Here is a 27262-nt window from a genome sequence, read left to right as displayed (position 1 = left end):
TTTTAGACGTCTGTACCAATTAGAGGACATCTTTAACTCCATATGATCAGGAATTTGTAGACATCGTAAGTCTTTTTACACAGAATTGAAGACAGAAAGATCTTCGACAGACTTACAGACAAGTTAAATCAGTGAGTTATCACTGTGTTCATTCCTAAGAGAAGGCGAACACTGAACTGAAAGCCTGGATTGTGAAATCCTTCAGTCCATTGTGCCTAAAAAAATAGAACGTTGTGTTGTGTGATGGTAAGAATAAGCAACAATAGCACGTGATTGGTTCTTTAATAGTTGCGACCAAGTCATGAGTGTAAAAAAAAAAAACAGTTCGAAATGCTTCCTAGTATGTAAGCGGGGTTACATGAACGGTAGCTCAATAATCAGAGTATCGTCCCTTGAATACATCGACCGCACAACTAATGACAGATGAAGTCACTTTGCTAGTTTGAGCCAACACTGTTATTGAATGATTTTATTGATCAAACTATACGTATCTATACGTCTAGAGATGTGAGGCTTTTAATCCAAGGCTCTTGCAGTGTTTTCCGAAACAGAAGAGTTCAGTCTAAATAGAGAGGCCACTTAGTTCACTCGTTGCGTAGATATTACCTATAGAAGTACCTAGGTACACATTGATGAAACAACACATCTCTGAATGTAGAACGGCACGTGAAGACAGTGTCACATTGACGTGGGTGTAGTTGACATTGCACGTGCACGGAATGTCTATGTACTCATCATAAAATGACGCAATCACAGCGGGAAAATACACATACACGTCAGCGATTCTCAAGTTATCGAGACTCCCCACCACCTGACATGATGGCAAAAGAAGGGAGGTGGCGGAAAAGAGACTTTAAAAAATGTTTGTTCTATTTGTACAGTATTTATATATCCATATTTGAGTATTAATTAACATTATTATCACTGTTTAAAGAGCTAAAGCATTAAATTAAGCGATATCTTGTTTGGTTTACATGATTCGGATGTTTCTTCAGATTTTAAGATAATTTCACTGTAGCCAGTGGCGTAGCAAGGTACCCGTGGGCCCGGGTTCAAGAATATGTTGGTGGGCCCCCTTCCCCCTCCAAATGACAAATATTTTGTGTGACAAAGAAATCTAGTAGTTTGTATGTATCGGTACATTTACTAAAAGACATTCCAATGCAAGTTCATGTGCACAGATGACAAAATCATTTAAGCCCATGTTTAACTACTGTTTAGCACAGTGAACATAATGTGCAAGTGGCTGCTTTTGTTGAAACAATACCTGAAGGCTATTGTACTGTCCCATCATATTGGAAGCACCATCATTGCCTTGGCATCGTAAGTAATGTAAAGAAAGATGGTGATATTTTATTACTTAGAGCATTTGTTCAGTCAATCCTGCAGACTTCTGATTCTCACAAATATGAAAATTTAAAAGTGACTATCTAATTGCAATTTCTTTAGGTAGTTTGTCATCGGAGCTCACAAAACAATTTCAGAAAACAAAGCTAATTCAATACACTTTTAATACTTCTTGAGTGCTGTCAACCATGATAGAGAAAAATGGCATTTTATTTTTTCTAAAATAGCATTGTCCAACATGTCCATTATCTCGTTTTGAATCTGTGGGTCGAGGTAAAGGCATATGTTTTTGTTTTGTTAAGAATTTATGTACTGCTAAGACATTGTCGTTGTTACTTGTGTCACATAAACGCTAACCTCGCAATGACCAATAAATGAAAGGTTGTTGCATGCTTAAGTTAAAACTAACATTCACTAGTCGATAAGTTACTTTCGGTCAGAAATTGTTTCAACTTCTTCAATGTGCTCCTTGTATTCACCATCCACCGTTCTCAGTGGTTCATGTTGTCTGTAGGTTTGTCAAGCTTGTATTCACCATCCACCGTTCTCAGTGGTTCATGTTGTCTGTAGGTTTGTCAAGCTTGTATTCACCATCCACCGTTCTCAGTCGTTCATGTTGTCTGTAGGTTTGTCAAGCTTGTATTCACCATCCACCGTTCTCAGTGGTTCATGTTGTCTGTAGGTTTGTCAAGCTTGTTGACACCATCCACCGTTCTCAGTCGTTCATGTTGTCTGTAGGTTTGTCAAGCTTGTTGACACCATCCACCGTTCTCAGTCCTTCATGTTGTCTGTAGGTTTGTCAAGCTTGTTGACACCATCCACCGTTCTCAGTGGTTCATGGTGTCTGTAGGTTTGTCAAGCTTGTTGACACCATCCACCGTTCTCAGTCGTTCATGTTGTCTGTAGGTTTGTCAAGCTTGTTGACACCATCCACCGTTCTCAGTCGTTCATGTTGTCTGTAGGTTTGTCAAGCTTGTATTCACCATCCACCGTTCTCAGTCGTTCATGTTGTCTGTAGGTTTGTCAAGCTTGTTGACACCATCCACCGTTCTCAGTGGTTCATGGTGTCTGTAGGTTTGTCAAGCTTGTTGACACCATCCACCGTTCTCAGTCGTTCATGTTGTCTGTAGGTTTGTCAAGCTTGTTGACACCATCCACCGTTCTCAGTGGTTCATGGTGTCTGTAGGTTTGTCAAGCTTGTTGACACCATCCACCGTTCTCAGTCGTTCATGTTGTCTGTAGGTTTGTCAAGCTTGTTGACACCATCCACCGTTCTCAGTGGTTCATGGTGTCTGTAGGTTTGTCAAGCTTGTTGACACCATCCACCGTTCTCAGTCGTTTATGTTGTCTGTAGGTTTGTCAAGCTTGTTGACACTATCCACCGTTCTCAGTGGTTCATGGTGTCTGTAGGTTTGTCAAGCTTGTTGACACCATCCACCGTTCTCAGTCGTTCATGGTGTCTGTAGGTTTGTCAAGCTTGTTGACACCATCCACCGTTCTCAGTGGTTCATGGTGTCTGTAGGTTTGTCAAGCTTGTTGACACCATCCACCGTTCTCAGTGGTTCATGGTGTCTGGAGGTTTGTCAAGCTTGTTGACACCATCCACCGTTCTCAGTGGTTCATGGTGTCTGTAGGTTTGTCAAGCTTGTTGACACCATCCACCGTTCTCAGTGGTTCATGGTGTCTGGAGGTTTGTCAAGCTTGTTGACACCATCCACCGTTCTCAGTGGTTCATGGTGTCTGTAGGTTTGTCAAGCTTGTTGACACCATCCACCGTTCTCAGTCCTTCATGGTGTCTGGAGGTTTGTCAAGCTTGTTGACACCATCCACCGTTCTCAGTCGTTCATGTTGTCTGTAGGTTTGTCAAGCTTGTTGATGAAGTTATGTCATTAGTAGGCCAATCATTTTGCTTTTTTTTAACGATTCGGTTGGAAAACAAGCAGCACTGATGCTGCATAAACCCGATACCATCAATACCATCCGAATGACTGTCCAGTGCACATAACAGACGAAAAGGCAGCATTTCAAGTGAAAGACATTTTTGTTTTCAACTTTGTTGAAATTCCCCAATTTGTCATTAGTCATGGGCCCAGTAGTAATGAAACCCTCACGCGCCATGTAGTGTCGTATTTAGAGTTGAATAGACCTTAAGCTATTTGAGCTATTAGGCCCCATATAGGTCCAGATATTTTATGTAACTACTAACTATTTTTTGGTGGTACTAAGCTAGAGCTTATGTTGCTTAGAGGTAAATCCGGCCCTCGCCCCATGGTTGTTAAGCCATCGGGTGTGGGCCCTTAAATGGTCGTGGGCCCGGGTTCATTGAACCCCTTCGCGCCATGGATGCTACGCCACTGATTGTAGCTCAAACCTCCCGCAAGATATGAACCCGAGACCAACGAAATCCTAGAGCCATAGCGCAGAACGCAGCGCCCATGACTAGGCGTTAGATTTTCTAAGTAAGACCTTTCGTGTTGTCTCCGTTGATAAATCTGTAACAAAATGGATTCAAAGCGTTCTTATGTAGAAGACATTTCAATAAGTCTTCGCCAGTTCCACTCTAGGAGTTTCCCTTTCTTACGCCGGAAAAGTCCAGGTTTCTTCCAGGTGAAGTGCCATCTTTAAGTCAACATTTTAATGTGAACACAACAGTTCCACTACAAGACGTTTACAGAACACGAGGATGACAATACGATGATTAAATCCATTATAAGCGTACAAGCTCAATTGCCTCGAATGTCTTTCAAATTGCAGTATTGGTCTGTCCCACACAAACTTTTTGACTTATGCCCTTCATAGTAGGAGAAATAATGCGTTATAGATTTCTGAAACTCAGAATGCAGAAAAACGCACCATTGGGAGTGAAACTGCATTGTATTAAGGGCTATTTTAGGGGACATGACAGGTAAATTTTTAAAATAAAAACAAAAAAAACCCCCACATTTTAATGCTTTATACACGTTATAGTTTTTCATGCAAAGGGAGGCAATCTCCTGTTTGCTGTCAGCTTGACATTTTGTATGATATGATATGATATAATATGTTGCTGTTTTAATTGGAAAGAATGTATAGATCTAGTATCGATTGATTCATAAGTGCTGCTTTGGTTTATTCTTGTTACCATGGCGATAATTTATAATTAATATTCTGGGAGGCCATGACGCCTTAATATTTTAGATTTCACTCGGTTAGCCAAAAACAATAGTTGGAAAAGATTTGATCAGACGGACATACAGTCTCCAAAGTTGCAATACACTCTTGATTAGTCATGAGAATTATTTGCACTCTTGATACTCAGTTTCCAAGCTGCGGTCTCGTGTGCTCGTATTGCTTAAGAATGCTTTCCACGTCTGCACAATTTGATCAATACATATAGAGTATAGATTTACTATAGATTATAGGTTATACTCATTATTTAAAAAAATCCCCAACAACCTAGCTCTAACCACATGTCCGTGAAACAAACTACAGACACCACATTGCACTGGTGAGAAGCCAATCACAAAGCATTCAAACTAGATCGTCTAGAAACAAAAAACATTTACAGAGCAATTGAAAAGTGTTATTAAAGTTAACATTCCCCGTGGAGATGATGCTAGTATGGCAGACACTTTGATTATGTTTCCCAGACATCAATACAAATGAGTAAAGATAAGTTAGACTTTTCATTAGTGAGATAAATTATACATACTTTCTACTTGTGAGATACGGTATACTTTTTATTCTTGAGTTAGAGTTTTTAATTGTGAATAGAGTGACTAGAAAGAAAAAGTGATAGCCAGTCGTGACTATTATCATTACTACGTCTGATTCTAGTTTGAACTATTTATAAGTAGTGAAAAGACGTTTCATCTTTAATAAAGTAATATTTATTATTTTGATACAATAAGTTAGCGCGTTGAAGTTTTTTTATTACGAAACAATAAAGATTATTTTTACAAAACCGGGTGTATAAAAGCTTTTTTTTTTGTTGTTTTCATCATGGTTTTATACATAGATAATAGACACAGATCTACATAGACCAGTGATATAGATATACTTGTACAAGTCCATGATTGTGATGCAAGTTTTATGAATATGTTAAAATGTTTTTAAAAGTATTATTTCTTTCCAGCTAAAAAAAAAAACTATTACTGTGGGTGAGAAAAAGCTGTGGAATTTTTTTTCCCGGTTGTTTTCCTCCAAGTTTTAATAGAGCTTATAAAATATTAACTTAAAAATCAGGAGGTGTCTGAAAATATTGATGAAATGTAATGAAGATAAGAGACAAGAGAATGTACGAGCAAGAGACACCATAAGAGAAATCGAATAAAGAGAAAAGGATAATGAGAAAAACAGGGGAGAGAGAAGAGAGGGGGAGAGAGAAGAGAGGGGGAGAGAGAAGAGAGAGGGAGAGAGAAGAGAGGGGAGAGAGAAGAGAGGGGGAGAGAGAAGAGAGGGGGGAGAGAAGAGAGTGGGAGAGAGAAGAGAGGGGGAGAGAGAAGAGAGGGGGAGAGAGAAGAGAGGGGAGAGAGAAGAGAGGGGGAGAGAGAAGAGAGAGGTAGAGAGAAGAGAGCGGGAGAGAGAGAGGGAGAGAGAGAGGGAGAGAGAGAAAAGACTTTAAAAGATAGTATAGATCTATACAGAGACATAAACCAGAGAAATAAAATACAAATACCAAATACGTGCAGGGGGGAAAGAGTTAATCAAGTTCTCTAGACTACTTCATTGCATGTGATCCTAATTCATAGTTTAGTGGCACACTACCAAACACTGTTGTACCCAGTCAATGTGACTTTTTTTTCACAAACCTTAAATTAACAAACATCATGGGAATTCAAAGTTTCTAACAGACTTCATAGAAACAAACACAAAGCCACAAAGCTTCGGGACGAAATAAAAAAAAAAACAACAACTATAGCATACACTCTTAATATGGGCCTAAAAAAACAACAACAACTATAGCATACACTCTTAATATGGGCCTAAAAAAACAACAACTATAGCATACACTCTTAATATGGGCCTAAAAAAACAACAACCATAGCATACACTCTTAATATGGGCCTAAAAAAACAACAACCATAGCATACACTCTTAATATGGGCCTAAAAAAAACCTAAAGGTGTGGCTTTTTCAGAATCATTATGTTGTTTCTACTCAATAGTTCCCCTTTCAATCTTGCGATCTATAGGGTAGATAAGGTTAATGTCACCTATTACTGTGGCCCACGGTTAACGAGGGTGTAATATGGCCAGCACAACGACATATCACCTTTACTTTCCCCCCAACTAATGTCAGATGCCCCTTACAGCTGGGCGAACTCAGGGGCGCCTTATAGATCACGAAATTTAAAATCCGAGTCTTCAGCAGGATTCGAACCGGCTCGGAAGCCAAGCGCTTTACCACTCAGCCACCGCGCCTCCCTCTACTCAATAAATAAGACAATATCTCCTTTTTAGGTCTATAGAAGAACATCTGCAGTAACCTACGACATTTTAAAAAGCCTTAAGTAGTTTGTCCTATAAAATACCAAATACCTCTAACCCTAATCTTAAAATGTGATGACCATGTCAGTAAATCAAACTTCAAACTTTAAAAACAACATACTTCTTTAAAAAAAAATAGAAACACTCCTCAAATAAAAAAAAAGGAGCCTGCTTCTAATAAGTTCCCTATGTCTTAAAAACACCTCGACTAAATTTTTATCTAGATTAAGAAATCGACTCAAATAAAAAAAAATCTCAACAAAATCCTTACCTTGTATTTATTTATGTCAATAAATTTTTCCGAAAGTAAAATCCAACACAAATCTTAAATCCTGTCAAATATTTGATTTCCTTCTCCCTCACTACAAAACTGTTCAGCTCTGGTTATTATTATATTTTTTTTTGTCTTCCTCAATATCAACTAAGACAAGCTCACTCTGACGCAGGGATATGGTAATCCTTTGGATTGGCCCGTGGCCAAGGTAGCCCCCCTCCCTCTAGGGTGGAGATGGCGTCTGATGCACTCTCGAAGTGAGCTGGCCACACTCAGGTCGATATCGTTTTGGGGCGCGTTCATTCCTCGCGGGTCAACGGAAGCGTATTGAAATGGAATTGAGCTCCTCTGCTGCCTCGTGTCCGGAAAATAAAACAACAGAGCAACACTCCGCTGAGTAAATAGTCCACATGTAGGGACAGTAGAGGTAAATTGTGTGGAGGGTGCCCGAAACAACAACAAACTATAGGAGTTAGTTCAAGCACCCCTCTCCTACGCCAATCGTGTTATCTCTGTTCATAGACCTATATGGGAGTAGGGAAAGGAGAGACTAAAATCTGGAGAAATAACACTAGAGACGAAACTAAACTAGGACCAGCATTCCGAAATGACACTCCCAGGTCAATAGAACCTTGAACAAGTTACAGCTACTGCTGAGAAGTGAAAATAATGCGCTACCAGAAGTTCAACATTGTTTTTAGATCTCAATTAAAACCAGTAGCGTAATATATGTGTTTTGTTTTAGTTCACTTTCCTTAAAATAAAAAAAAAATACATTAAAAAATATTTGTTAAAGCACACTTTTATAGGGAGGTGGGGGGGAGGAAGAGATTTTATAGTGGTCTCGGGTTCGAATCCCGATGAAGACTTGGATTCTGAATTTCGGGATTTTTAGGGAGCACTTGAGTCGACCCAACTCTAATGGGTACCTGGGTAAACGGCGACGATTGGTTGTTGTGTTGGCCACATGACATCCTCGTTAAACATGGGCCAGAGAAACAGATTTACAACATCAGCCCTACAGATTGCAAGGTCTTCAAAGTGTACGCTCCTTTTTTTTTTTTTTTAACTTACACTTTTATTTGAGAATGTACAAAAAAATGTTTTTTTAAAAAGTGTTCATACTTGATAGTGACTTGTGGATCACTTCATTCCTATTCTAACCAGTCAATTCTGAGCTGAAGGCCCCAAATCTTTGACATATATTTAGGCCTACATGTTGAAGTTTCTATGTAGATTTGGTTTCACACCATGCCATAAGAGTGTGGGAGTAAGACTCTACTTTCTGAGTAACTGCAGTTGCTTCGTTTTCAAACATTATTTCTAATAAGTGAATATTGTCTGTAATTTTATAGGTTTGCATTGTCAAAATAAAAAAAAAAAAAATAGAGCTCATCAGTAAAAATAAAAAATAAAAAAAACAAGGTTACAAAGACAATTTGTGTGGACACAAACTTAAAATTGGTCCCCGAAGTGGGCCACCCAGGTAGGTAAAAAAAAAGGCAGGTTTCAATATTTTCAGAAAGAACATCAGAATAAAATTCTATCAAAGACAAATGACAGAGAAGAATGGTGAAAGAAGGTTGACGGATCTTGTGTGATGTCCCAGCGGTCCACAGATCAAAGGATAGGTGAAAGTGAATGTGAAGTTAGATGTGAACCTGGCCTAACTAATGTCTTATATTGAATATATAATTGCTCTAATTGTTTTGTAAAGGGACTATCTCTTATTCCTCAAGAAAAAAAAAAAAATTTCCGTAAAACAAAACAAAATTCCTTTAGTTCAGTGTTTTATTACAATGTGACACTGCTGCAGTTCACGCGATAATATGAAAAACTACTTATTAATTGTTGTTTTAAATTATTTCCAACTTATATGCATACTAAATAGTTTTTTTCTCTTAAAAAAAGTAAACATGTTTTTGTGTAAATGTAGTAGTTAGTATGACAGAACTTACATAACGTAGCAATACAAATGTTTTACATAAAATCTAATGTGTAAAAAATATGTAAATAGTCTTCTCCCCTACCAAAAGCCTCCCGTTGTTTGTTACTATTAATAGAGAATAGTTGTAAAAGTGGTGCATTTTATGAAAAAACAAAAGTTTCATAAGTGATTTAAAAAAAAAAAATTTTTCGGTTTCAGAAAAGAAAAAAGGAGCCTTTGCATCAGAACTTTGAATGGTATAAAATATTATGATGTCGGACTTTCACTGTCTTTTCTAGTTTACGAGATCTAAACGGGACGGACGGACAGACATTCCACACAAAACTAATAGCGTCTTTTCCCCTTTCGGGGGCCACTAAAAATATACTTTTAATGTATATTGTTTCGCAATATATGCCCGTAATGTAAGCCATAAGTAGATAATATGTAGGGCCAACATACACCCGTAATGTAAGCCACAAGTAGGTCATATGTAGGGCCAACATATACCCGTAATGTAAGCCATAAGTAGGTCATATGTAGGGCCAACATATACCCGTAATGTAAGCCATATGTAGGGCCAATATTACCCGTAATGTAAGCCATAAGTAAAATGTTTCGTAAAATGTTTGACATGTTTCGGATGTTCCTATAGAGATGAAGATAACTTACTACCTAATCCAAACCTCCCGCAAGACGACGTTGGATGGCAGCAAGCAGGGTTTAAGCCCTGGACCATCGAGAAATCCTAACCACAGTCCAGCGCGCATACTGCACGACCAGGTCATATGTAGGGCAGGGCTAGATTTACGGCAGTACATACAGTACAGACACCCTCGTCCTCACCCTCAAAACGGTTCTCCGCCAATATAAACATATAAAAACTTAATAAATATGCATAATAAATATGAAAAAGAAAGAAATTATATGAAATGTACAATACGTCATTCTTCTAACCTCTAACTAAAGTCCGGCAAGGTATAACAGTATAAATATTTGTGTCAAATGTGTATGTATATCGTGTGTATGTATACTTTGATTATGCTTCTAATAAAACCCCATCAACACCAACAGTGCGTCTACGTATGTATTCATTAGGAACACAGTAAATAAACGAAATTAATGTTTGAAGTGAGCGGTTGAACAAAACGTCAGCACAGAACTGGCTCACGCTGACAAGAGGTCTGTGTCGTCGTGAGACGGGGTGGGCTGGGCAGAGGACAAAATAACAAAGTAGTTTCTTATCGATCTGGACATCCAAAGACCTGGGGTGTGTTGTCTGCACCGTTCTATCCTGCTGCTTAAACAGCTCACACACATACATGCACACAAATAAACAAACTGGCGCGTTTTCACAGACACGTAAAATTTGTGTTTTTTTTCATTTAGTGGTAATAGAGTGAGGGGGAGGGGGTATTGAGGGAAAAGAAGAGTAGATTCAGAGAGCTGAGAAGAGTGGATTTAGAGAGCTGAGAAGAGTGGATTCAGAGAGCTGAGAAGAGTGGATACAGAGAGCTGAGAAGAGTGGATTCAGAGAGCTGAGAAGAGTGGATACAGAGAGCTGAGAAGAGTGGATTCAGAGAGCTGAAAAGAGTGGATTCAGAGAGCTGAGAAGAGTGGATACAGAGAGCTGAGAAGAGTGGATTCAGAGACGAGGATTGAGAAGAGGATACATAACTTGTAAGACATTAAGTTCGTCTCAACTCTGATCTGGTACCCAGCACTAGCTCTTCGATACATTGAAACAATATTTGAATTTAAATACATCTCTGCAGACACTGACAATCTACAATAGCTTTTTGTTTTAGAAATCATTGGTTAACAATGTTTTTTTTTAGTGACCAGCAAGGGCGTTTAACCACAGAAACAGGTGTCCTTAGGGTAAAGCAAGCCCCTTGTGACCAGTGCCCGTATGACTATGACCTGTGCCCATGAATGTTTGCTATCAAAGCCACTACGGCTTTATGACTATGTGACCGAGTCCTTGTGAAAGAAACCTTATGACTGTGTGACCGAGTCCTTGTGACAGAACCCTTATGACTGTGTGACAGAGTCCTTGTGACAGACCCTTATGACTGTGTGACCGAGTCCTTGTGACAGACCCTTATGACTGTGTGACCGAGTCCTTGTGACAGACCCTTATGACTGTGTGACCGAGTCATTGTGACAGAACCCTTATGACTGTGACTGGGCCCTTAAAAACGTGTAACCAATTCAAGTAGAAGATGCGCCCAGTGGAGTATCTTTATGCCAAAAAGCGCTCATATTGTCCGAAGAGTTCTGTCAAAAATTAAACCACATCTTTCACGATTGCTCGACCACTTCCCCCCCCCTTCCCATTAAGGCCTACTACCCTTATCAATATGCATACCATTCTAAAGATGGAGTAATCTAAGGATGAGGTAATCTAAAGATAGAGTAATCTAAGGATGGGGTAATCTAAAGATGGAGTAATCTAAGGTTGGGGGGAACTATGAAAGGTACATGCAAAAAAATAAAATCCTTTTATTCGACTATTACTCAGGATTTTGGTCAATGCAATTACTTTTATTATTTTGCAACTATTGAACCTGATTCCTATGTTTACTGATCACCAGGTTTTAGGTTACGTTATTGGAGTGTAGAGACCACAAATAAAGAAATATAATAGTATGCTGTTCATATCAGTCAAGGGAGATAGTGTACAGCCCTCCCCTAAGAAAAGTGTCACTAATGAATCAAGTTATGTTCTAGCAGTAACTAGTATCTAGTATATTTAACAACTTCCATCATTCCAATCACAGTGATAGTTCAACTATTAGTTCAAATATTGCAATTTCTGTTGTTGTTTTTATTTAAGGACATTGATAAATGAATGTCACAGAAACATGCTTCTACCAGTGGTGTTCTTTCTTTGCCACTGCAAGTGTCAGGTCCAAAGGGAATCAAAGAACAGACAACTCGCCTTTACCTAGTGTTCAATAGTTCGATCTAATAACTAGTTCATTCATACACACTGAAAAATGACATAATAAAAAGATTTACTACAGCAAGGGGAAAACTGTAAGAATCTGTTGTGTTTTTCTTTTTAGTTGGTTTTAGAACAGAATAAGTCAAGGCGAATGTTTGTAACACCCAAACAGGGATGGGCTAACTACAACTATTGACAACACTATAGCAGCACGTGTAGTTTCTAGTAATATTTTGAAGTATTAAAACAAACGAGACTACAATGAAACCAAATGTCATTCTTGATTTTGAATGTCAGAATGTTTCATAGAAATTAGAGTAAAATCAATTCATTCAGAGACAATAGCAGTGCAGTTATACTAAATTGTGTTACTGGGCTATTTGTACATTTATCGTTTGGCCAACTAGACAACTAGAGCATCAATAGTATGTACGTGTAGCTTAAATCTCATCCCCCCCCCGGCTTATTTGTTAATATTTTTACAAAGCTTTTATCAACTCACTCTGTCTGTCTGTCTGGTAAAAAGTGTGTACATGTTATTTCTCCCACAACCATTCTCGGATCAAGTTGAAACTTCGCACAGTTATTTATTGGCATAGACAAGAATCAATAAAATAAAAAGTAACCGATTAGTCAATTAATTACTGGTAATTAATTATTTTATTTGATACCAACAAGGGAAACAAATCCTTCAGTAATCACAGATATGGCTAAATTTATTTTTATTAAAATTTTTTTTTGTGTTTTTTTTTTTTACATATATTGCTTGTTATTACAAACTGTTACAATTGTTAGTTTGTAATGTTAATTTCATTTTGTTTAAAGTTCCAAAGGAAATTGCCCCTAACATTTACTACGGGTAGAGGTGCCTGGGGTTTTAGAATGTATTCAGAATACCAGGAGGACGTCACGTAGTGTACCATGGTTGTCATAAATGGAAACATTTGGCTTCTAGATCTAGTAGCTTCGAATTTCTACTCAGAAGAGTAAATAATGTAAGGGGAGCTAATTGATTTCCGGTACCAGAAAATGAAAGAACTTTCGAGTTCAGGAATCTATAAATAGGAAAGGCCAGCTTAATTGTTAAGTCTACGTTTATGGAAGTATAAAGTGTATTATTGCTTGATATATAGTGTCTGCGTTCCTTTCACGATTTCTACTTGAATCATTCAAACATTTTATTTCGTAAAGAGAAATTCTGTTATCTCTTTACCTAAAAAGAAAAGAAAGTGAAAAAAAAGGGGTGGGGGAGAACGAGAGAGAGAGAGAGAGAGAGGCTATAGTTACAAGAGAGAGAAATAAAAGGTTTGTATAAAATAGAGAAAAGGGGGGGGGGGTTGAAGGCCTAGATAATGTGAAACACAAAACATGCAATTGGATATCGGGTCTTCAGATTTAGAAAGCAAATGTAAATAAATCCATATAGCAACCATCCAATTCCTCTGTAACACGGGGCTACAGGTTGCTAACAATAATAATTAGGCTTATTATTTGTGATTTACTTATAAAATACAGGACCACGAGTATGAAAAATTGTTAATGTAGGCCTATAAAATATACACTATAGTTAAAATAAAGAGAAAAACAATTATATATTTCATCTTTTTTTTTCTTAGCATTTCTTTGTTTAAAAATGGAATGTTTACAAGCAGGAAGAAGTTGTTTTTTTTATTTTAATTTGTTTCGTTCATTTATTTCATCCAACATTTAGCATTCACTTCAACTGATAAGCCGATATCTATGTAGAGAGAAGTTTCTTTTTTAAATGGAAGTTTTGTTAGAGTAACATATTTAGAAGAGGTGTGGAAGAATTGAGAGAGACAGAGAGAGAGAGAGAGAGAGAGAGAGAATGGGAGAATTGAGAAGAAGAATGGAATCTTTGCATGAACGTTCTTTTTCGGACCACGGTCTAAAAAAAAAACAAAATCTATTGACCTATACCGCCAATACTGGCCTCCTCCAGCCAGCCTCGCTACCAATCAATAGTTGCTATGGAAACCATGACGTCTGCACAGCAAGGCCATCTAAGAATGGGAAAGATGGGGACTTCGAAAATAAATAAAAAAAAGTGAGCACACCTAAAATGGAATAACAATATTAAATTATTGTCTAAGTATGTTTCCTAATGCCACCTGTTAGAACATCGCTCCCCGTGTTATTGGCAAGGATGTAAAGGGATCGAAGACGTGGAATTAGAGGAGAGAGAGAGAGAGGGGTGAGAGAGAAAGAGAGAGAGAGGGGGAAGAGAGAAAGAGAGAGAGAGGGGGAAGAGAGAAAGAGAGAGAAAGAGAGAGAAAGAGAGAGAGAGAGAGACAGGGGGGTGAGAGAGAAAGAGAGAGAAAGAGAGAGAGAGAGAGGGAGAGATGGGGGAGAGAGAAAGAGAGAGAGAGGAAGAGAGAGTAAGGGAGAGAGAGAGGTGAGAGAGAGAGAAAGAGAGAGAGAGGAAGAGAGAGAGAGAGCGACTTTAGGCCTACAATAACACCTATTTTTTTCCCAGACATAGGGGATCTATTTTGTAGCCTGATCTAGATTTATTTAGAGGTTACAACACACATGGCAACCGTTCACAGTATTATTTTCAACGAAATGTCTTCCTGGTCTTGTGATGTACGCTTCGGACTGCCGTCACGGTGGTCACAAGTTCAAAACCTACCCGCTAGCCTCCCCTGCAGGAGATCTGAACGATTTCTGAAGGAACTTACAAAACTTATGAAATAAAACATATATTATTAGTGATGGGTTTATGTGTTCAAATAAAATTTACAGGACAAGCTTTAGGGGAATAAAATTAGTGAAAGAGAGAAAGTGCAGGGGAAGGAAGAATTAGAGAGAGAGAGAGAGGGGGGGGGGGGAGAGAGAACCGCTTGGACAAATGAGAGAAGAGGGTTAAAGGTGAAGAAAGTGGGAGGAGACTAATTAATTTTAAAAAAAAGGAAGGCGATAACAAAAAAAGACGAAAAAGAAATGCGAAAAAAAATAATTAGATGTTTAAAAAAAGAACAAAAAAGAGATAGAGTGGTTGTAGCACAGTTTCGTATCTTAATATGGACAGTAGTTGTGAAACAGTAGTAAATACATGTGGCTAGTTTGTCTCATAATTGTATAAAGAAGTGGATGATAGATGGGACACAGCAATCTCCAGTTCGATATAAATGTCTGTCTATTTGAATCTCTTCATCTAAATCTTTCTCTATATAAGTCTCTCTCTCTCTGTAATATATAATATAATATTTACAAAAACAAAATCTAGTCATTTATTTCAAGGTAATATTAACACGCAATAGAATGGCTGGATGGCCAAGTTGATAAAGCGATCGTCTGATCGTTTTTATTTTCTTTCGTAGGAGAGTGAAAGGGCCCAAGGGGCATATGGAAAATCTGCCACCCCTGAACAACAGTGCCCGATTATGCCCCTGGTACCATGGTACTTTTTCGACAACTGCCGTATCACAAATAAGCCTAACCAAATATACTACGTAAGCTTCCCATTGATGACTATGTCAAGGGAAGTAACACATCAAATGTGTTTGTAACATTATTGATTGGCCGTTGTTTATTTAGCTAAAGGGATTACAGAAACAAAAAATCGCCAGGCTGTGTGTTCAGCAGTAACAATGTAACTCTATAAAACCCATTCTATTTGTTCTGACATCCTATCAGGGCCGGCCTTAGATAATGCGAGGCCTTAGGCAAAGTGAATTTGGTGGCCCTAAATGAAAAAAAAAACAACACGAAAAGAATAAAATTAAGCAATTTATTGAGAACTGTGTGTGCTCCAGCAACAACATTGAGGACAAGTTTCGATATTTCTTCTCTAACAAAACTTCTCTATACGAGGTCCCCACCAATCGGAGGCCCTAGTTTGCCTATGCCTAAAGCAGGCACTGGTCATATATATATATATAGGGCCTATATATATATATATATATATATAAACTGATTTTATTAAACGCTTGCAGTTATATGACTGGATGGTGTGGACAGTTATATTTTTGCTGAATGACAGAACACTTCCATGCTGCAGTCAAACTAACAATGACTTATGTCACTCAGTTGACACATGTAGCAATAAAATCTTGTACAGTCACAGTGGTCGAGCGGCCAAGTTTGGCTTCTGATCCGAGAGTCTTGAGTTCAAATCCCGTTGAAGACTGGAGTTTTGTAGTTTGGGATATTTAGAACGCCCCTCAATCCATCCAATTCTAATGGGCACCTGACATACGTCGTACAAGTAAAGGTGGTTGGTCGTTGTGCTAGCCACATGCTACCCTAGTTAAATATCATCCACAGAACCAGATGAGCCTTGCATCATCTTCACCCCCCCCACCCCCACCCCCAATAGATCGCAAGGTCTGAAAGTGTATCTTTACCTTTACAGTGTAACACTACAGTTTTATAGAACTCGCAAAACTCACGTTTTGTTTTAAATTATATGAAAAATCAGTTGTGGCTTTGTGTCAGGTCACTCAAGTGTATGAGTGTGTGTGAACCCTGACCCCCACAGTCTTTCTAAACGTTGTTCACTTAAGGCTTAAGCAAATAAATAGTTATAAATAGAAGCATTTTAGTTTGCATAAATTAAGTTGCATTTTTTTAAAAGTGTGCCCTCGATAAAAAATATTTCCCTACTTCCCAATGCATACAAACCTAAACTCGATAAACCAAACACAGATGTAGAGGGCGCTATCTTTTCATTCAAATTGTTAGTTCCAGTAGGGCCTACTTATTTTATAAACAGGCCATGTAGGTGAATTTATGATATTTGACCTAGATGCGACATATGATATATTGGTCAAAATGTTTATCCTTCTATTCTTAACAACTAATATATAATGACGTTTATCAACAGCAACAACAAATAAATGATGGTATTATATTCACAATATATTATGTTAAAACAATGTGACTCTTAATTATTATTAATCTCATTTAGGCTTACGTTTTGTTTTTTTTTCATTGGTCGTGTATAATTAAAACACAATGAAACTGATTAACCCCTCGTCGAACAAATAAAAAAAACAACAACAAACAAACAAGCAGACAAAACAAATAGAGTAAGCGTAATACAACTTTTGCTTGTGGAAATGCTAACTATAGCTAATGATGTAGCTCTAAAAGATGTTTTTACTCTGGCAGGCCAATGGAACGATAATTAAATTAAACGTCCATATTCAACAGCTAATTGCATAAAATCAATAAATGTTAATGATTGTCGTTTGGTTGAGCTAAAAGAAGAAATTGATTCCAGTCTAGCTTAGAAACACAGATAGGCCTAACACATTTTAGCAACCCCTTGCTAATTCGTTTATATCATAAGCGCTAAAAATCAAATATTTCATCGTTAGTTCATTTAACACCCACTCAAATACCCCAGAAATGATAGATATAGGAAAAAAATGCAAGAAAAAACAAACAAAAAACAATGTAGAATCTAGAATCTCGCGTAATTTATGATACCTGAAAAAAAAGTTCTTTGAATTTTCTTATTAACATATCTAATAAAACCAAATAACTAAATACTTACCCTCGACCTGCGAGATGTGTTGAATTAAATATTAAAACCTGAATGATGGATACGATTAACGACGTCTTTGTCGTTCATCATATGCTCATCATCGAAATTATGCGGCTAATATCGCTTCCAACCATCAGATGTCGCTTTCTTCTCAGGCTTGTATTGATCGGCTTTTGAACAAGCATAATAATTTGTTCGATCTGGCTGTACTTTCGTTTTACCAAATGGTGTATAGGCCAAAAATCTTTTAAGAGCTGAGTTAAAGAAGGATTTCCGTAAGTGTGAAAGGTCAGTGTGAGTTCACTGCGCATGCCAAGTACTCATCGTGTCATGAAATTTATCCAATGAACACAAAGATTGTCAGTTAGCTCTGCTGTGTTGGCCTAATATAATATCGAAAGTTTCCTTTCAAAGCATTGACTTGAAGTAAACATAAGCATTCAACAATGTCTGATGTTGTGATATTATCGGCTACAAGAACACCGATTGGTAATTTATTTTTACAAGAACTAATACAGAAGGCATTTAATAACATTTAAATTAATAAATAGTTAAACTAATTTAAATTCTATGTAGGTTATTTATTATAAATTATAGTGTCTAGTGACAGTCTAGTCTAGTCACTAAGTCAGTCTCTAGAGTACGCTCGATGATACTCGATCTAAATAGATCTATATAATATATAATATAATATATAGATCTAGAGTTTTTATTATAATTAATATAGATGTAGTACTTTAGAAACTTTAGTAATAATTATAGTTATAGTTAATCTACTTTTTTATAATTTATCTAGTAACAAGTTTTTTTAGTATAAATGTTAAAACAATAATTAATAACAGAGAAATATTGACTATATTTTAATAAATCTCTTGGGTAAAACTTCCCATCGAAGGCCCCTAGTTTTTCAAGACTTAAACTGCCTAAAGCCAAGGCCCAGCCCAAAGTGAATGTATAATTTTGTATTCCTATTATAATTAGTATTATTAATATTGAAAACATACACTGTGACTGATACAGCAACATAGTCTAGACTAGATGATAGACTAATAATTTATAATAAAATAAATAATGATAATCCCTAATTTACTCTCTTTAGAGAGACTAACTTTAGATTTAACTTAGATAGACTTAGACTCTGACGACTCTGTAACTGTAGATTCTAGATTTATAATCTAGATTTACCGATTTAGAATATTGATCATTTGCATTGACTCTTGAGTAGCAAAAGTCTTATTATATTTACATAGTATGGATATTATATGGTATTGATATTTATATAGGTATAAGGCAAAATAAGGGTGTCCCAAAAAGATGTGTACTATACTATACACACTTAACACAAACTTTAAATCATTGAAAGTCAGGTATACATTAGTACTATTATATTTCAAAATTTAACATGTAAAGTAATTTATAGACATGAGTCTTTTGTACTCACTAACCTTTCAGCAGCTGATATTACTGCAATGATAACTCCAATGAATGCAACAAGAATTGTTTCGTGATATGTACTATTTCATCACTTTCTTGGTATAGTTACCAGCGGTATCTGGACCAGAAGAGTCCAGAATGGACATCAGTTAAAGAACTGACAGAGACAAAATGATATAATTGTGTCTGTAAAATATTTTACATGTTAAACAATTAATAAGTATTAGTAAACACTGATTTTCAATTATTTAAAGAAAATGGAAAAAAAAACAAAGAAAAGTCTGTTTATTCAATCTTTAGTTACCGGTACAGTAAAAAAAATGTCAACAAGAAACTACATCTTTGCCATCTTAAAAATAGACTCACAGCCAATAAATGAAGAAGAAAATCCAACTTATCTAAGTGTAAAATTAGACCAAAGACTGTCTTTAAAACACTTTATGGCAGATTTAAAAGGATAGGCATCACAAAGACTAAACATAATAAAATACTTAGTAGGAACCTCCTGGGGAGCCTAAAAGAACACCTTAAGACAATTATACACTGGATATGCCAGATCTGCGTTGTGTTTACTGAGTGCCTAAAGGCAGCAAGGAAAAACCTTCTCCCAGATACCCCCTCCCCCACTGGTCCAGAAATGAGATTGGACCATAGCGCTCTGAGCAGCTATAAGCATGAAAGTAGCGCTATAAAAAAGCTATAATTTTTTATATGTGACTAGGATTATAGGAAACCAAAGCCATGTCCCTTAGAAATGACTAGATTTATATATTTAAAGTTAGTAGATAGTCTCAGGCAATCACATGGCATAGATCTAGATCTTATCTTGTTTTGCTAAAATCTACTACTAGATTTCTATGATTCTAATTATACACAATTTTGGCTTTGAATATAAGCTGGTAAATTAAGATTATAGATCTAATTCTCCATGTTTAGCCAACTAATCAAAGCTTAAAATGCTCTCTTTAAACATGAAACTTTGTAGAGCACATATTGCATTACTCTAACTGATGCAATCCAGTTAGTCTAGTCTGTAACCTAAAAAAAAACACCATTAGTGATTATTGTAATGATATCCACTGTACATAAGTGTTTTAATTCATAGTCCTAGGCCAACCATGGGAGATTTCTCTCTATATATCAAGTTCATTTTTTTTTTAAATTTAAAATATTTTCCATCAGGTTCTTTTAATGGATCACTCTCTGGATTAGCTGCTCATGAATTAGGCAGCATTGCTATCAAAGAAGCTCTAAATCGAGCAGGTGTTAAGAGTGATGAAGTTTCAGAAGTTATTATGGGTCAAGTTCTTACCGGAGGTAAAATCAAAATTCCTGTTAAATGTTCTGCTTAAAATGTGATTTTTTAAAATAATAATTTGACTGGGGCCCAAGAGCTTCAGTGAGATAAGAACATTGTAGATTTATAACAAAATATTGACATTATTTATGGAATGTTATAGGTAAAGAGAATTAACAGCCAACAAATTTAATTATTGCTGCTGGTGTCATGCTAATGCACTTGTCGAAATGAGTGATTCTTAATATAAGATATATTTATGCACAGCTAACTAGTTTTGTGTATTCAAAAGAAATTTTGGTAATGGCAACATTGAAATAAAAAAAAATTGGGTCAATCATTTACTTTTGACCTGCAAGTAACAACCCAAGTAGAGGGACTTTTTTTTAGGACTTTTGAAAAGGGAGATGAGTGCAAGTAGCAGATGTTGATCTTTGTGTGTATTGTTTACATGGTGGGTTGATGGGTTACATCCTGCTTGGGGATAAAATTCCAATTCAAGCTGCTTTCTGAGCAAAGATGTTGAGAGTTCTAAATCAAGACTAAAGTAACCAACTTTCATTCTTGAGTATACACATTTTATAGATAAGGTTACATTTTAAAAGTTTTTTTTTTAGATATAGACTTTAAAACAAACTTGATGAAAAATTTGATCACAGTTTGTTTTACAACTTGAAATAGACATTGCCATTTGTGTATTTCCTTTTAGTAAAATGGATATTTTTGTGTTTTTCTAGGCCAGGGGCAAAATCCTGTTCGTCAAGCTTCTGTGAAAGCTGGAATCCCCTATTCAGTTCCAGCCTGTGGAGTTAATATGCTGTGTGGTTCTGGCTTAAGATCAGTGGTGCTTGCTTTCCAGGCTATAAAATCAGGGGATGCAACCATTGTTGTGGCTGGAGGTCAGGAGAGCATGAGTAAAGTAAGAATGATGGCATGATTCTTCTTTGCTAGGTTGGGTGTGCTCTTTGCTTTGTTGGATGGTTCTCTTTGCTATGTTGGGTGGCTCTCTTTTTTATGTTTGGTGATTCTCTTTGCTATTTTGGGTGATTCTCTTTACTATGTTGAGTGGTTCTCTTGCTATGTTGGATGGTTCTCTTTACTATGTTGAGTGGTTCTCTTTGCTATGTTGGGTGGTTCTCTTTGCTATGTTGGGTGGTTCTCTTTGCTATGTTGAGTGGTTCTCTTTGCTATGTTGAGTGGTTCTCTTTGCTATGTTGGATGGTTCTCTTTGTTACGTTTGGTGATTCTCTTTGCTATGTTGGGTGGTTCTCTTTGCTATGTTGGGTGGTTCTCTTTGCTATGTTGGGTGATTCTCTTTGCTATGTTGGGTGATTCTCTTTGCTATGTTGGGTTCGTTCTCATTTTACATGTCAGAGGGTTCATAGATGAGGTTGTGTAAATATGTTATGCCACAGGACTTCAGCTCTGGCTTCAGCCTGATTTTCTTTCTGGGAATGCTCCCATAGCTTTTGATCAGCCAAGATCATCTGCAAGGCAGCAGTTGTTTTATTTTGAGTTGTTTCTCCTAGATGAATTACTATCCCTAGTTAACAAGTTTCATTTACCCAGGTTTAGAGTTTAAGCACCCTATACTCGCTTTTTGCAATCATCTACCTGGATTTTTTTAGATGTTTTAAGTGAATATTCTAACCACTGAGATACCCCACCTCATCCTTCATGACTGCAAACCAGTTGGTCCACAGCTGTTTATTTGATATTCACAGCTAACCCTTATATCTAAGGGTTTGTCCCCCTATCCGCCACCTGGGGACATGGCTGGTAGAAGATGGTAGCTCCCCCAAGTACACTCATCTGTAAAGATGCATAATCAGAAAATAAACTTTGGCATGTCAATATGCTAAATAAGTAATACATTGAAATAAAATTAAACTTAGCACCTAGTGTATGCCTGCCCTGTAGAATGAAAACAATAGTTGCTATTATTATATAACTTTTTCTGTGTCCTCCACTGAAACAAACTGGATTTAAATATAAGTTATAACCTAGGCAGGTATTTTTTCTGGCTTAGGTTTTCTGACTCTTCTTTAAGTTTTTCTGGGGCAATGGTATTTATTGATTCTGCTGGAAAAAGTGTCCAGCTATTTATAAAACACTTGATGTAAGATAAACTCTGAAAACTGAAGTTGTTGTTTTCAGGCTCCACACTGCATACATATTAGAAATGGAGCAAAGTTTGGTGATGCTTCACTGGTGGACACCATGCTGTCTGATGGTCTAACTGATGCATTCAACAATTACCACATGGGAATCACAGGTAGGGTACATACAAAATGACTGAAGGTGTAAATCAAAGGCCTCCTTAACAAACACTCATAGCTTTTCAAACAATTGTAAATGCTAATTGTAGCTGTCAATAGTGGATCTATGAAGTATGTTATATCACAATGTCCTTAATTTTGCTAATTTAATATGTAAGTGATTGAATCTATTTTCATTCATTAGCTTATTAGTCATTATGTCTGGTCATATTTGCCTATAAAAATAAAGGATTATTTGTTTTATTGTCCTTTCTAAGCTGAAAATGTGGCTAAACAATGGGGGATAACCAAAGAAGAACAAGATAACTTTGCCCTTGCTTCTCAACACAAGTGTGAGGCATCACAGAAAGGTGGACATTTCAAGGAGGAAATAGTTCCAGTGATAGTACAGTCTAGAGATGGTAAGCAATATATAGAGAAAATGTTTTCAAAAATAGATAAGTTTGCTGTACTTTTAAATTTGGGCTTTCTGGTTCCATTCAAATGGCATTATTAATATTTCTTTTACCTGATCATACTGATGTATTAGCAATCTGATGACTGTTGGCAACAATAAAGACAGTAACATCCCTGTTTTCTTCTGTCCGTAACATTGATTACTACTTATCTTCTCTTGAGTATAAATGTAATCTCAAAGCTTGTACTAGATTTTTGTATTTTATCCTTTATTCTCCTAAACTTCCTGTTTCTTGTAGGAGCCAAACAAATTACACAAGATGAGTTTCCTAGATCAGGTTGTACAATAGAAGGCTTTCAGAAACTCAGACCAGCATTTGTAAAAGATGGTACTGGCACAGTGACAGCAGGCAATGCATCAGGTTAGCTTTTAAAATAGTTTGCTGTTGGGCTGGAAAGATTGTTGATTTCATTTGGACAGATGAATTACATTTGAAACATATGATACTGCCATGCTCTTCTGGACATTGGGGTCAAAAGGTAGATTACATTATGTAGGTCCAATGAAAACCAAATATTCAAGATTGCTAAGAAAACTTTAAATTAAGACGATGACCAGTCCATGTGTAAACAAATCAGACTGGCCACTAGAAGGAACCTTCTAAGAAAGGGTCAAAGTTCAATGTGGCTTATAGAAAGGACTTTTAAGGGGGGGGAAATGTGACTATTGGGGTATCAGTATTTAGGTAATCAGTCAGTTAATCTTTCATTCTTGTCAGTTAATAGCACTAACATTCATTCAGTATATATTGTATTTACAAGACTGTGATTTTTTAATTTATTTTAACATTTTTTGTTAATATTGTTTTTCTATAGATAGAGATTAAATAGAAATTAAACTTATAAACTCATAAGTTAGAACTGAATTTCAGTGTATAGCAATGAACCTGTGTCTTGCTGTTCAATAATAAGAATATTCATCAACATTGAAACAAGAGCACCACAGATACTACATTCCTTGTCCAGAAATAATTGTTTTATTTTATGTTATTGTACTTTGTTATTTCCTGCACTAAGAAAAGCTTGTAGTATAGAATACTGTGATATCTGAAAAAAAAAAAGTATGAATAACTGACATTAGTTATTTTTGGGTTTTTTTTGGCTATTGGTTTCTCTTTTATTTTTTTATTGTGCCTGAAAGCATTTCTTTGTACTAAATATTTTAGGTATAAATGATGGTGCAGCAGCCATTGTAGTGTCCAGTCAAGATGAAGCACTCCGACGTGGCATCAAGCCTTTGGCTAGAATTGTTTCCTGGGCCCAGTCTGGAGTGGACCCGTCCATCATGGGTACTGGACCAATACCAGCCACCAGAAAAGCTGTAAGTAAAATTGTATTGCCTGTGTTAGGGTGAGGTTCTTATAGCCAGCTTTTTTCTGCCAAGGTGAATGCACTGGTGTCCTGTCACTTTATCCCCTGCCATTTAATCCTCTAGTCACTTAGTCCCACGTTGATGTGAACAGCAATAAACAAAATACATATTTACATACATACATACATACTATATTATCCTAATCCTATTGATATTTATAAGTGTAAGTCTAAACACAGCTGACATTACTGATACACCAAAATGTATGTGTATGAAACTTAAAGCCTCTAATCTTCTCTAATGGATTGAATCTCCACCATGTAATCCCTTGAACCTTATCCCTTTCTATTTAATTCCTGGTCATTTTTATCCCAAATGAAATAACTTTTTATAAGTCATTGTGTAATGGTTCTATTAAAGGCATCATTGAATCTAATAGCCTAAAATATGCTTGTATACTGTTTGTTGATATTTTTTTAACACCTTTCCATACTAAAATTTAGCACATACAAGAGATATACAACAAATAAAGAGCACTATCAAACATTAGGCAGAAAAAAATATCAAATGGATGGGTAGATGCTGACATAAATTTGCAGAGAAATGTAATAATATATGTAAATAATAAGTAATACTCGATATATATATTGTGAACCTGGATGTGTCTGTTCTGTTTGATCTTAGGCGTTTTCCACATAATCCTGTTTATACTGCATTAAAACTTTATTATTCATTTTCTCAACAAGGTGTTGTGAAACAGAATAGGCTTATAGCTTAGGGTATATCATCGAAGGCCAAGTTGTGGTGGAAATCTTATGAGAGATCAGATAGAATGATTAGAACAATCATAATCACACAGCTGATAACTTATCTTTTGATAGTCCTCTTTCATTTTTTGTCAATCGTTCTTTCTTTTCCATATCAGTCTTCATTTAGTCACAACAAATTTGGGAAAATCAATTTTTAGATAACTTTCTATTTATTCCATACAATGTTGACTTCACCCATACTCTGGAGCAAATTCATATTACCTATATTAGTTTTGTTTACCAGTATATGAAATATTTTTGAATAAAATAAAGTTCTTTCAAATCACACTTTTAAGTAAGAGCAGATAGATAAAATTTTTCTAATATAATTGAAATCATTCATTAATTGGGCTGGTAAATATTAAAAAAGCCATTCGTACTACGAGAAAAGGTCTTCACAGGGTAGAAAATGAATCAAGAAAAGCAAATGTTTATAAATACTACATCTCTTTAGGCTTATTTGGTAAATTTGGTTGCTTGTTTTAAGTTTCTTTCATGGAGAAAGCACTAATGTTCATCTTCTTGGTTTTGCAGCTAGAAAAAGCAGGATGGCAAATAGAAGAGGTTGACTTGTTTGAACTGAATGAAGCATTTGCTGCACAGTCACTAGCAGTTGTTAAAGAACTTGGCTGTGATCCCAATAAAGTAAGAAAATATTTGAGATTACTAGTGCCCATAGACTGGGGGGTGTCAAACATTTTTGGTCTGAGGGACTAAATTTCTGACATAACTGTCACAAAAAATCCTCTCATTGTCACAAAAAATCCTCTTGTCCAGCGAAACTGAGTTTGGGCATATACTGTGGGCAAATGTTTGCAGGAACCAGATGTGGCCCGTGGGCTGTAGTTTGGATAACAGTATTTTAGTTGTCATCTTGCAGTTAGCAATGCAGCACACTTGAGAGTCATTGGTCTGAACCAAAATATTATTTCTAATGGTATCTGGTGCTATGTCTTGACCTAATGTCTACACTGCATAACAATATGACCCTGTCATTATGTTCCATTCAGCTATCAGAAGTAATGACCAACTTACATTACAAAATTGTAAAAAAAAAAAAAAACTCTTTGTTTTTGGGTCTACTTGAATACTAATGAGAAAATCTTGTTTCCAACTTTGAAAAAATATTTCTCTAAATTGTGGGGTTTTTGTAATTCTAATTGTAAACTCTAGTTTTTTTGTCAACCACATTTGTGTATTAAGCCATGAAGTGTCCTGTTAGATGATATTTCTATTACTAACAATGATGTAGAGGGTCTTTTCATAAACAGCTTATGGATTCACTTTAGTGCTACTTCATACTGAAAATCACTTCATGTACATTAAAAAAAAATCTTGTTTAATTTATCTAAGGTAGAACTTAATAGTAACTTATTACATTATTATAAGAATTAAAAATTATTTTCTGAAATACAAGCTGAAACTTAATTTTTTTTTTTCATGCATTTTCTTGTTTTTGGAGCTAAGGGTTTCTGTTTAATTATGAGAAATTAAGCTATAAATCTACATACCAAGTTATATGTCTCTTTCAACAGGTCAATGTCAATGGAGGTGCTATAGCCTTGGGTCATCCCATTGGTGCATCTGGTGCAAGAATATTGACCACCTTACTCTACGCCCTTCGTGCTCACAATAAAAGAAAAGGTGTGGCTGCACTTTGTGTAGGAGGAGGCATGGGCATTGCCGTGTGTGTTGAGAACTTGCAAGCAGTGGCATAGTGCACTAGTTAAAGAACTGTGTTCATGGATTACAATGTATTTGTCAAGCGGGTTTACAGTATTTATATTTTGCAGCACTTGAAATGTAATTGTATTATAGAATGTCATTTGTTTAAACAGACATAATTTGTTGCAATGTATTAATGCTAATTTTTGTTGTTGTTAATTCTTCTAAGATATTACTTTTAAGGAATGATTTTTAAGCACATTCTCATTATATGACTTTTTATTTTACTTTTGATTAGATAATCTCACTAAATTGTTTATTAACAATTTGCTTTTATTATTATTGACTAAAAGAACAACAACATAACTGAAGAGTTCCTATGTTTTGTTTTATGGGAACAAACAATTTGAGTTTTGAGTGAGAATGGTCAAATAGTATGTCAAGTGCTGTTTTTCAATCATTTTTAAATAAAATTTTGATATTCATCTGTTATGTTTTGTTTTTTTAAAATATGTCACCGGTGTATTAT

General features: G+C 36.2%; 2 protein-coding genes across 4 annotated transcripts in view; one reads left to right on the top strand and one right to left on the bottom strand.

Annotated features, from left to right (window-relative positions):
- Positions 1–17651, bottom strand: part of LOC106058703 (synaptotagmin-1) — a 56130-nt gene extending 38479 nt beyond the window's left edge. For 2 of the 3 annotated variants that reach the window (XM_013216188.2, XM_013216186.2), the window contains exon 1: positions 17491–17651. The gene's annotated coding sequence lies outside the window, so the exon portion shown is untranslated. Of the gene's footprint in view, positions 1–7086; positions 7550–17490 lie in introns of those variants that run through there. The other variant, XM_013216187.2, reaches the window with a different exon arrangement.
- A 166-nt stretch (positions 17652–17817) lies between these two features.
- On the top strand, positions 17818–27218 carry LOC106058704 (acetyl-CoA acetyltransferase-like). Its single transcript, XM_013216189.2, has 9 exons — positions 17818–17970; positions 20098–20232; positions 20950–21131; positions 22370–22487; positions 22749–22892; positions 23187–23309; positions 24114–24268; positions 25603–25713; positions 26604–27218. The coding sequence occupies exons 1-9, from the start codon at positions 17928–17930 to the stop codon at positions 26784–26786; spliced, it is 1194 nt and encodes a 397-aa protein (XP_013071643.2). The 5' UTR covers positions 17818–17927; the 3' UTR covers positions 26787–27218.
- Positions 27219–27262: the final 44 nt, after the last annotated feature.

This window comes from Biomphalaria glabrata, chromosome 6 (genome assembly GCF_947242115.1).
Source record: "Biomphalaria glabrata chromosome 6, xgBioGlab47.1, whole genome shotgun sequence".
Classification (NCBI taxonomy): domain Eukaryota; kingdom Metazoa; phylum Mollusca; class Gastropoda; family Planorbidae; genus Biomphalaria; species Biomphalaria glabrata.
The sequence above is the reverse complement of the archived record's forward strand: the minus strand, read 5'-3'. Positions and strand labels throughout refer to the sequence as shown.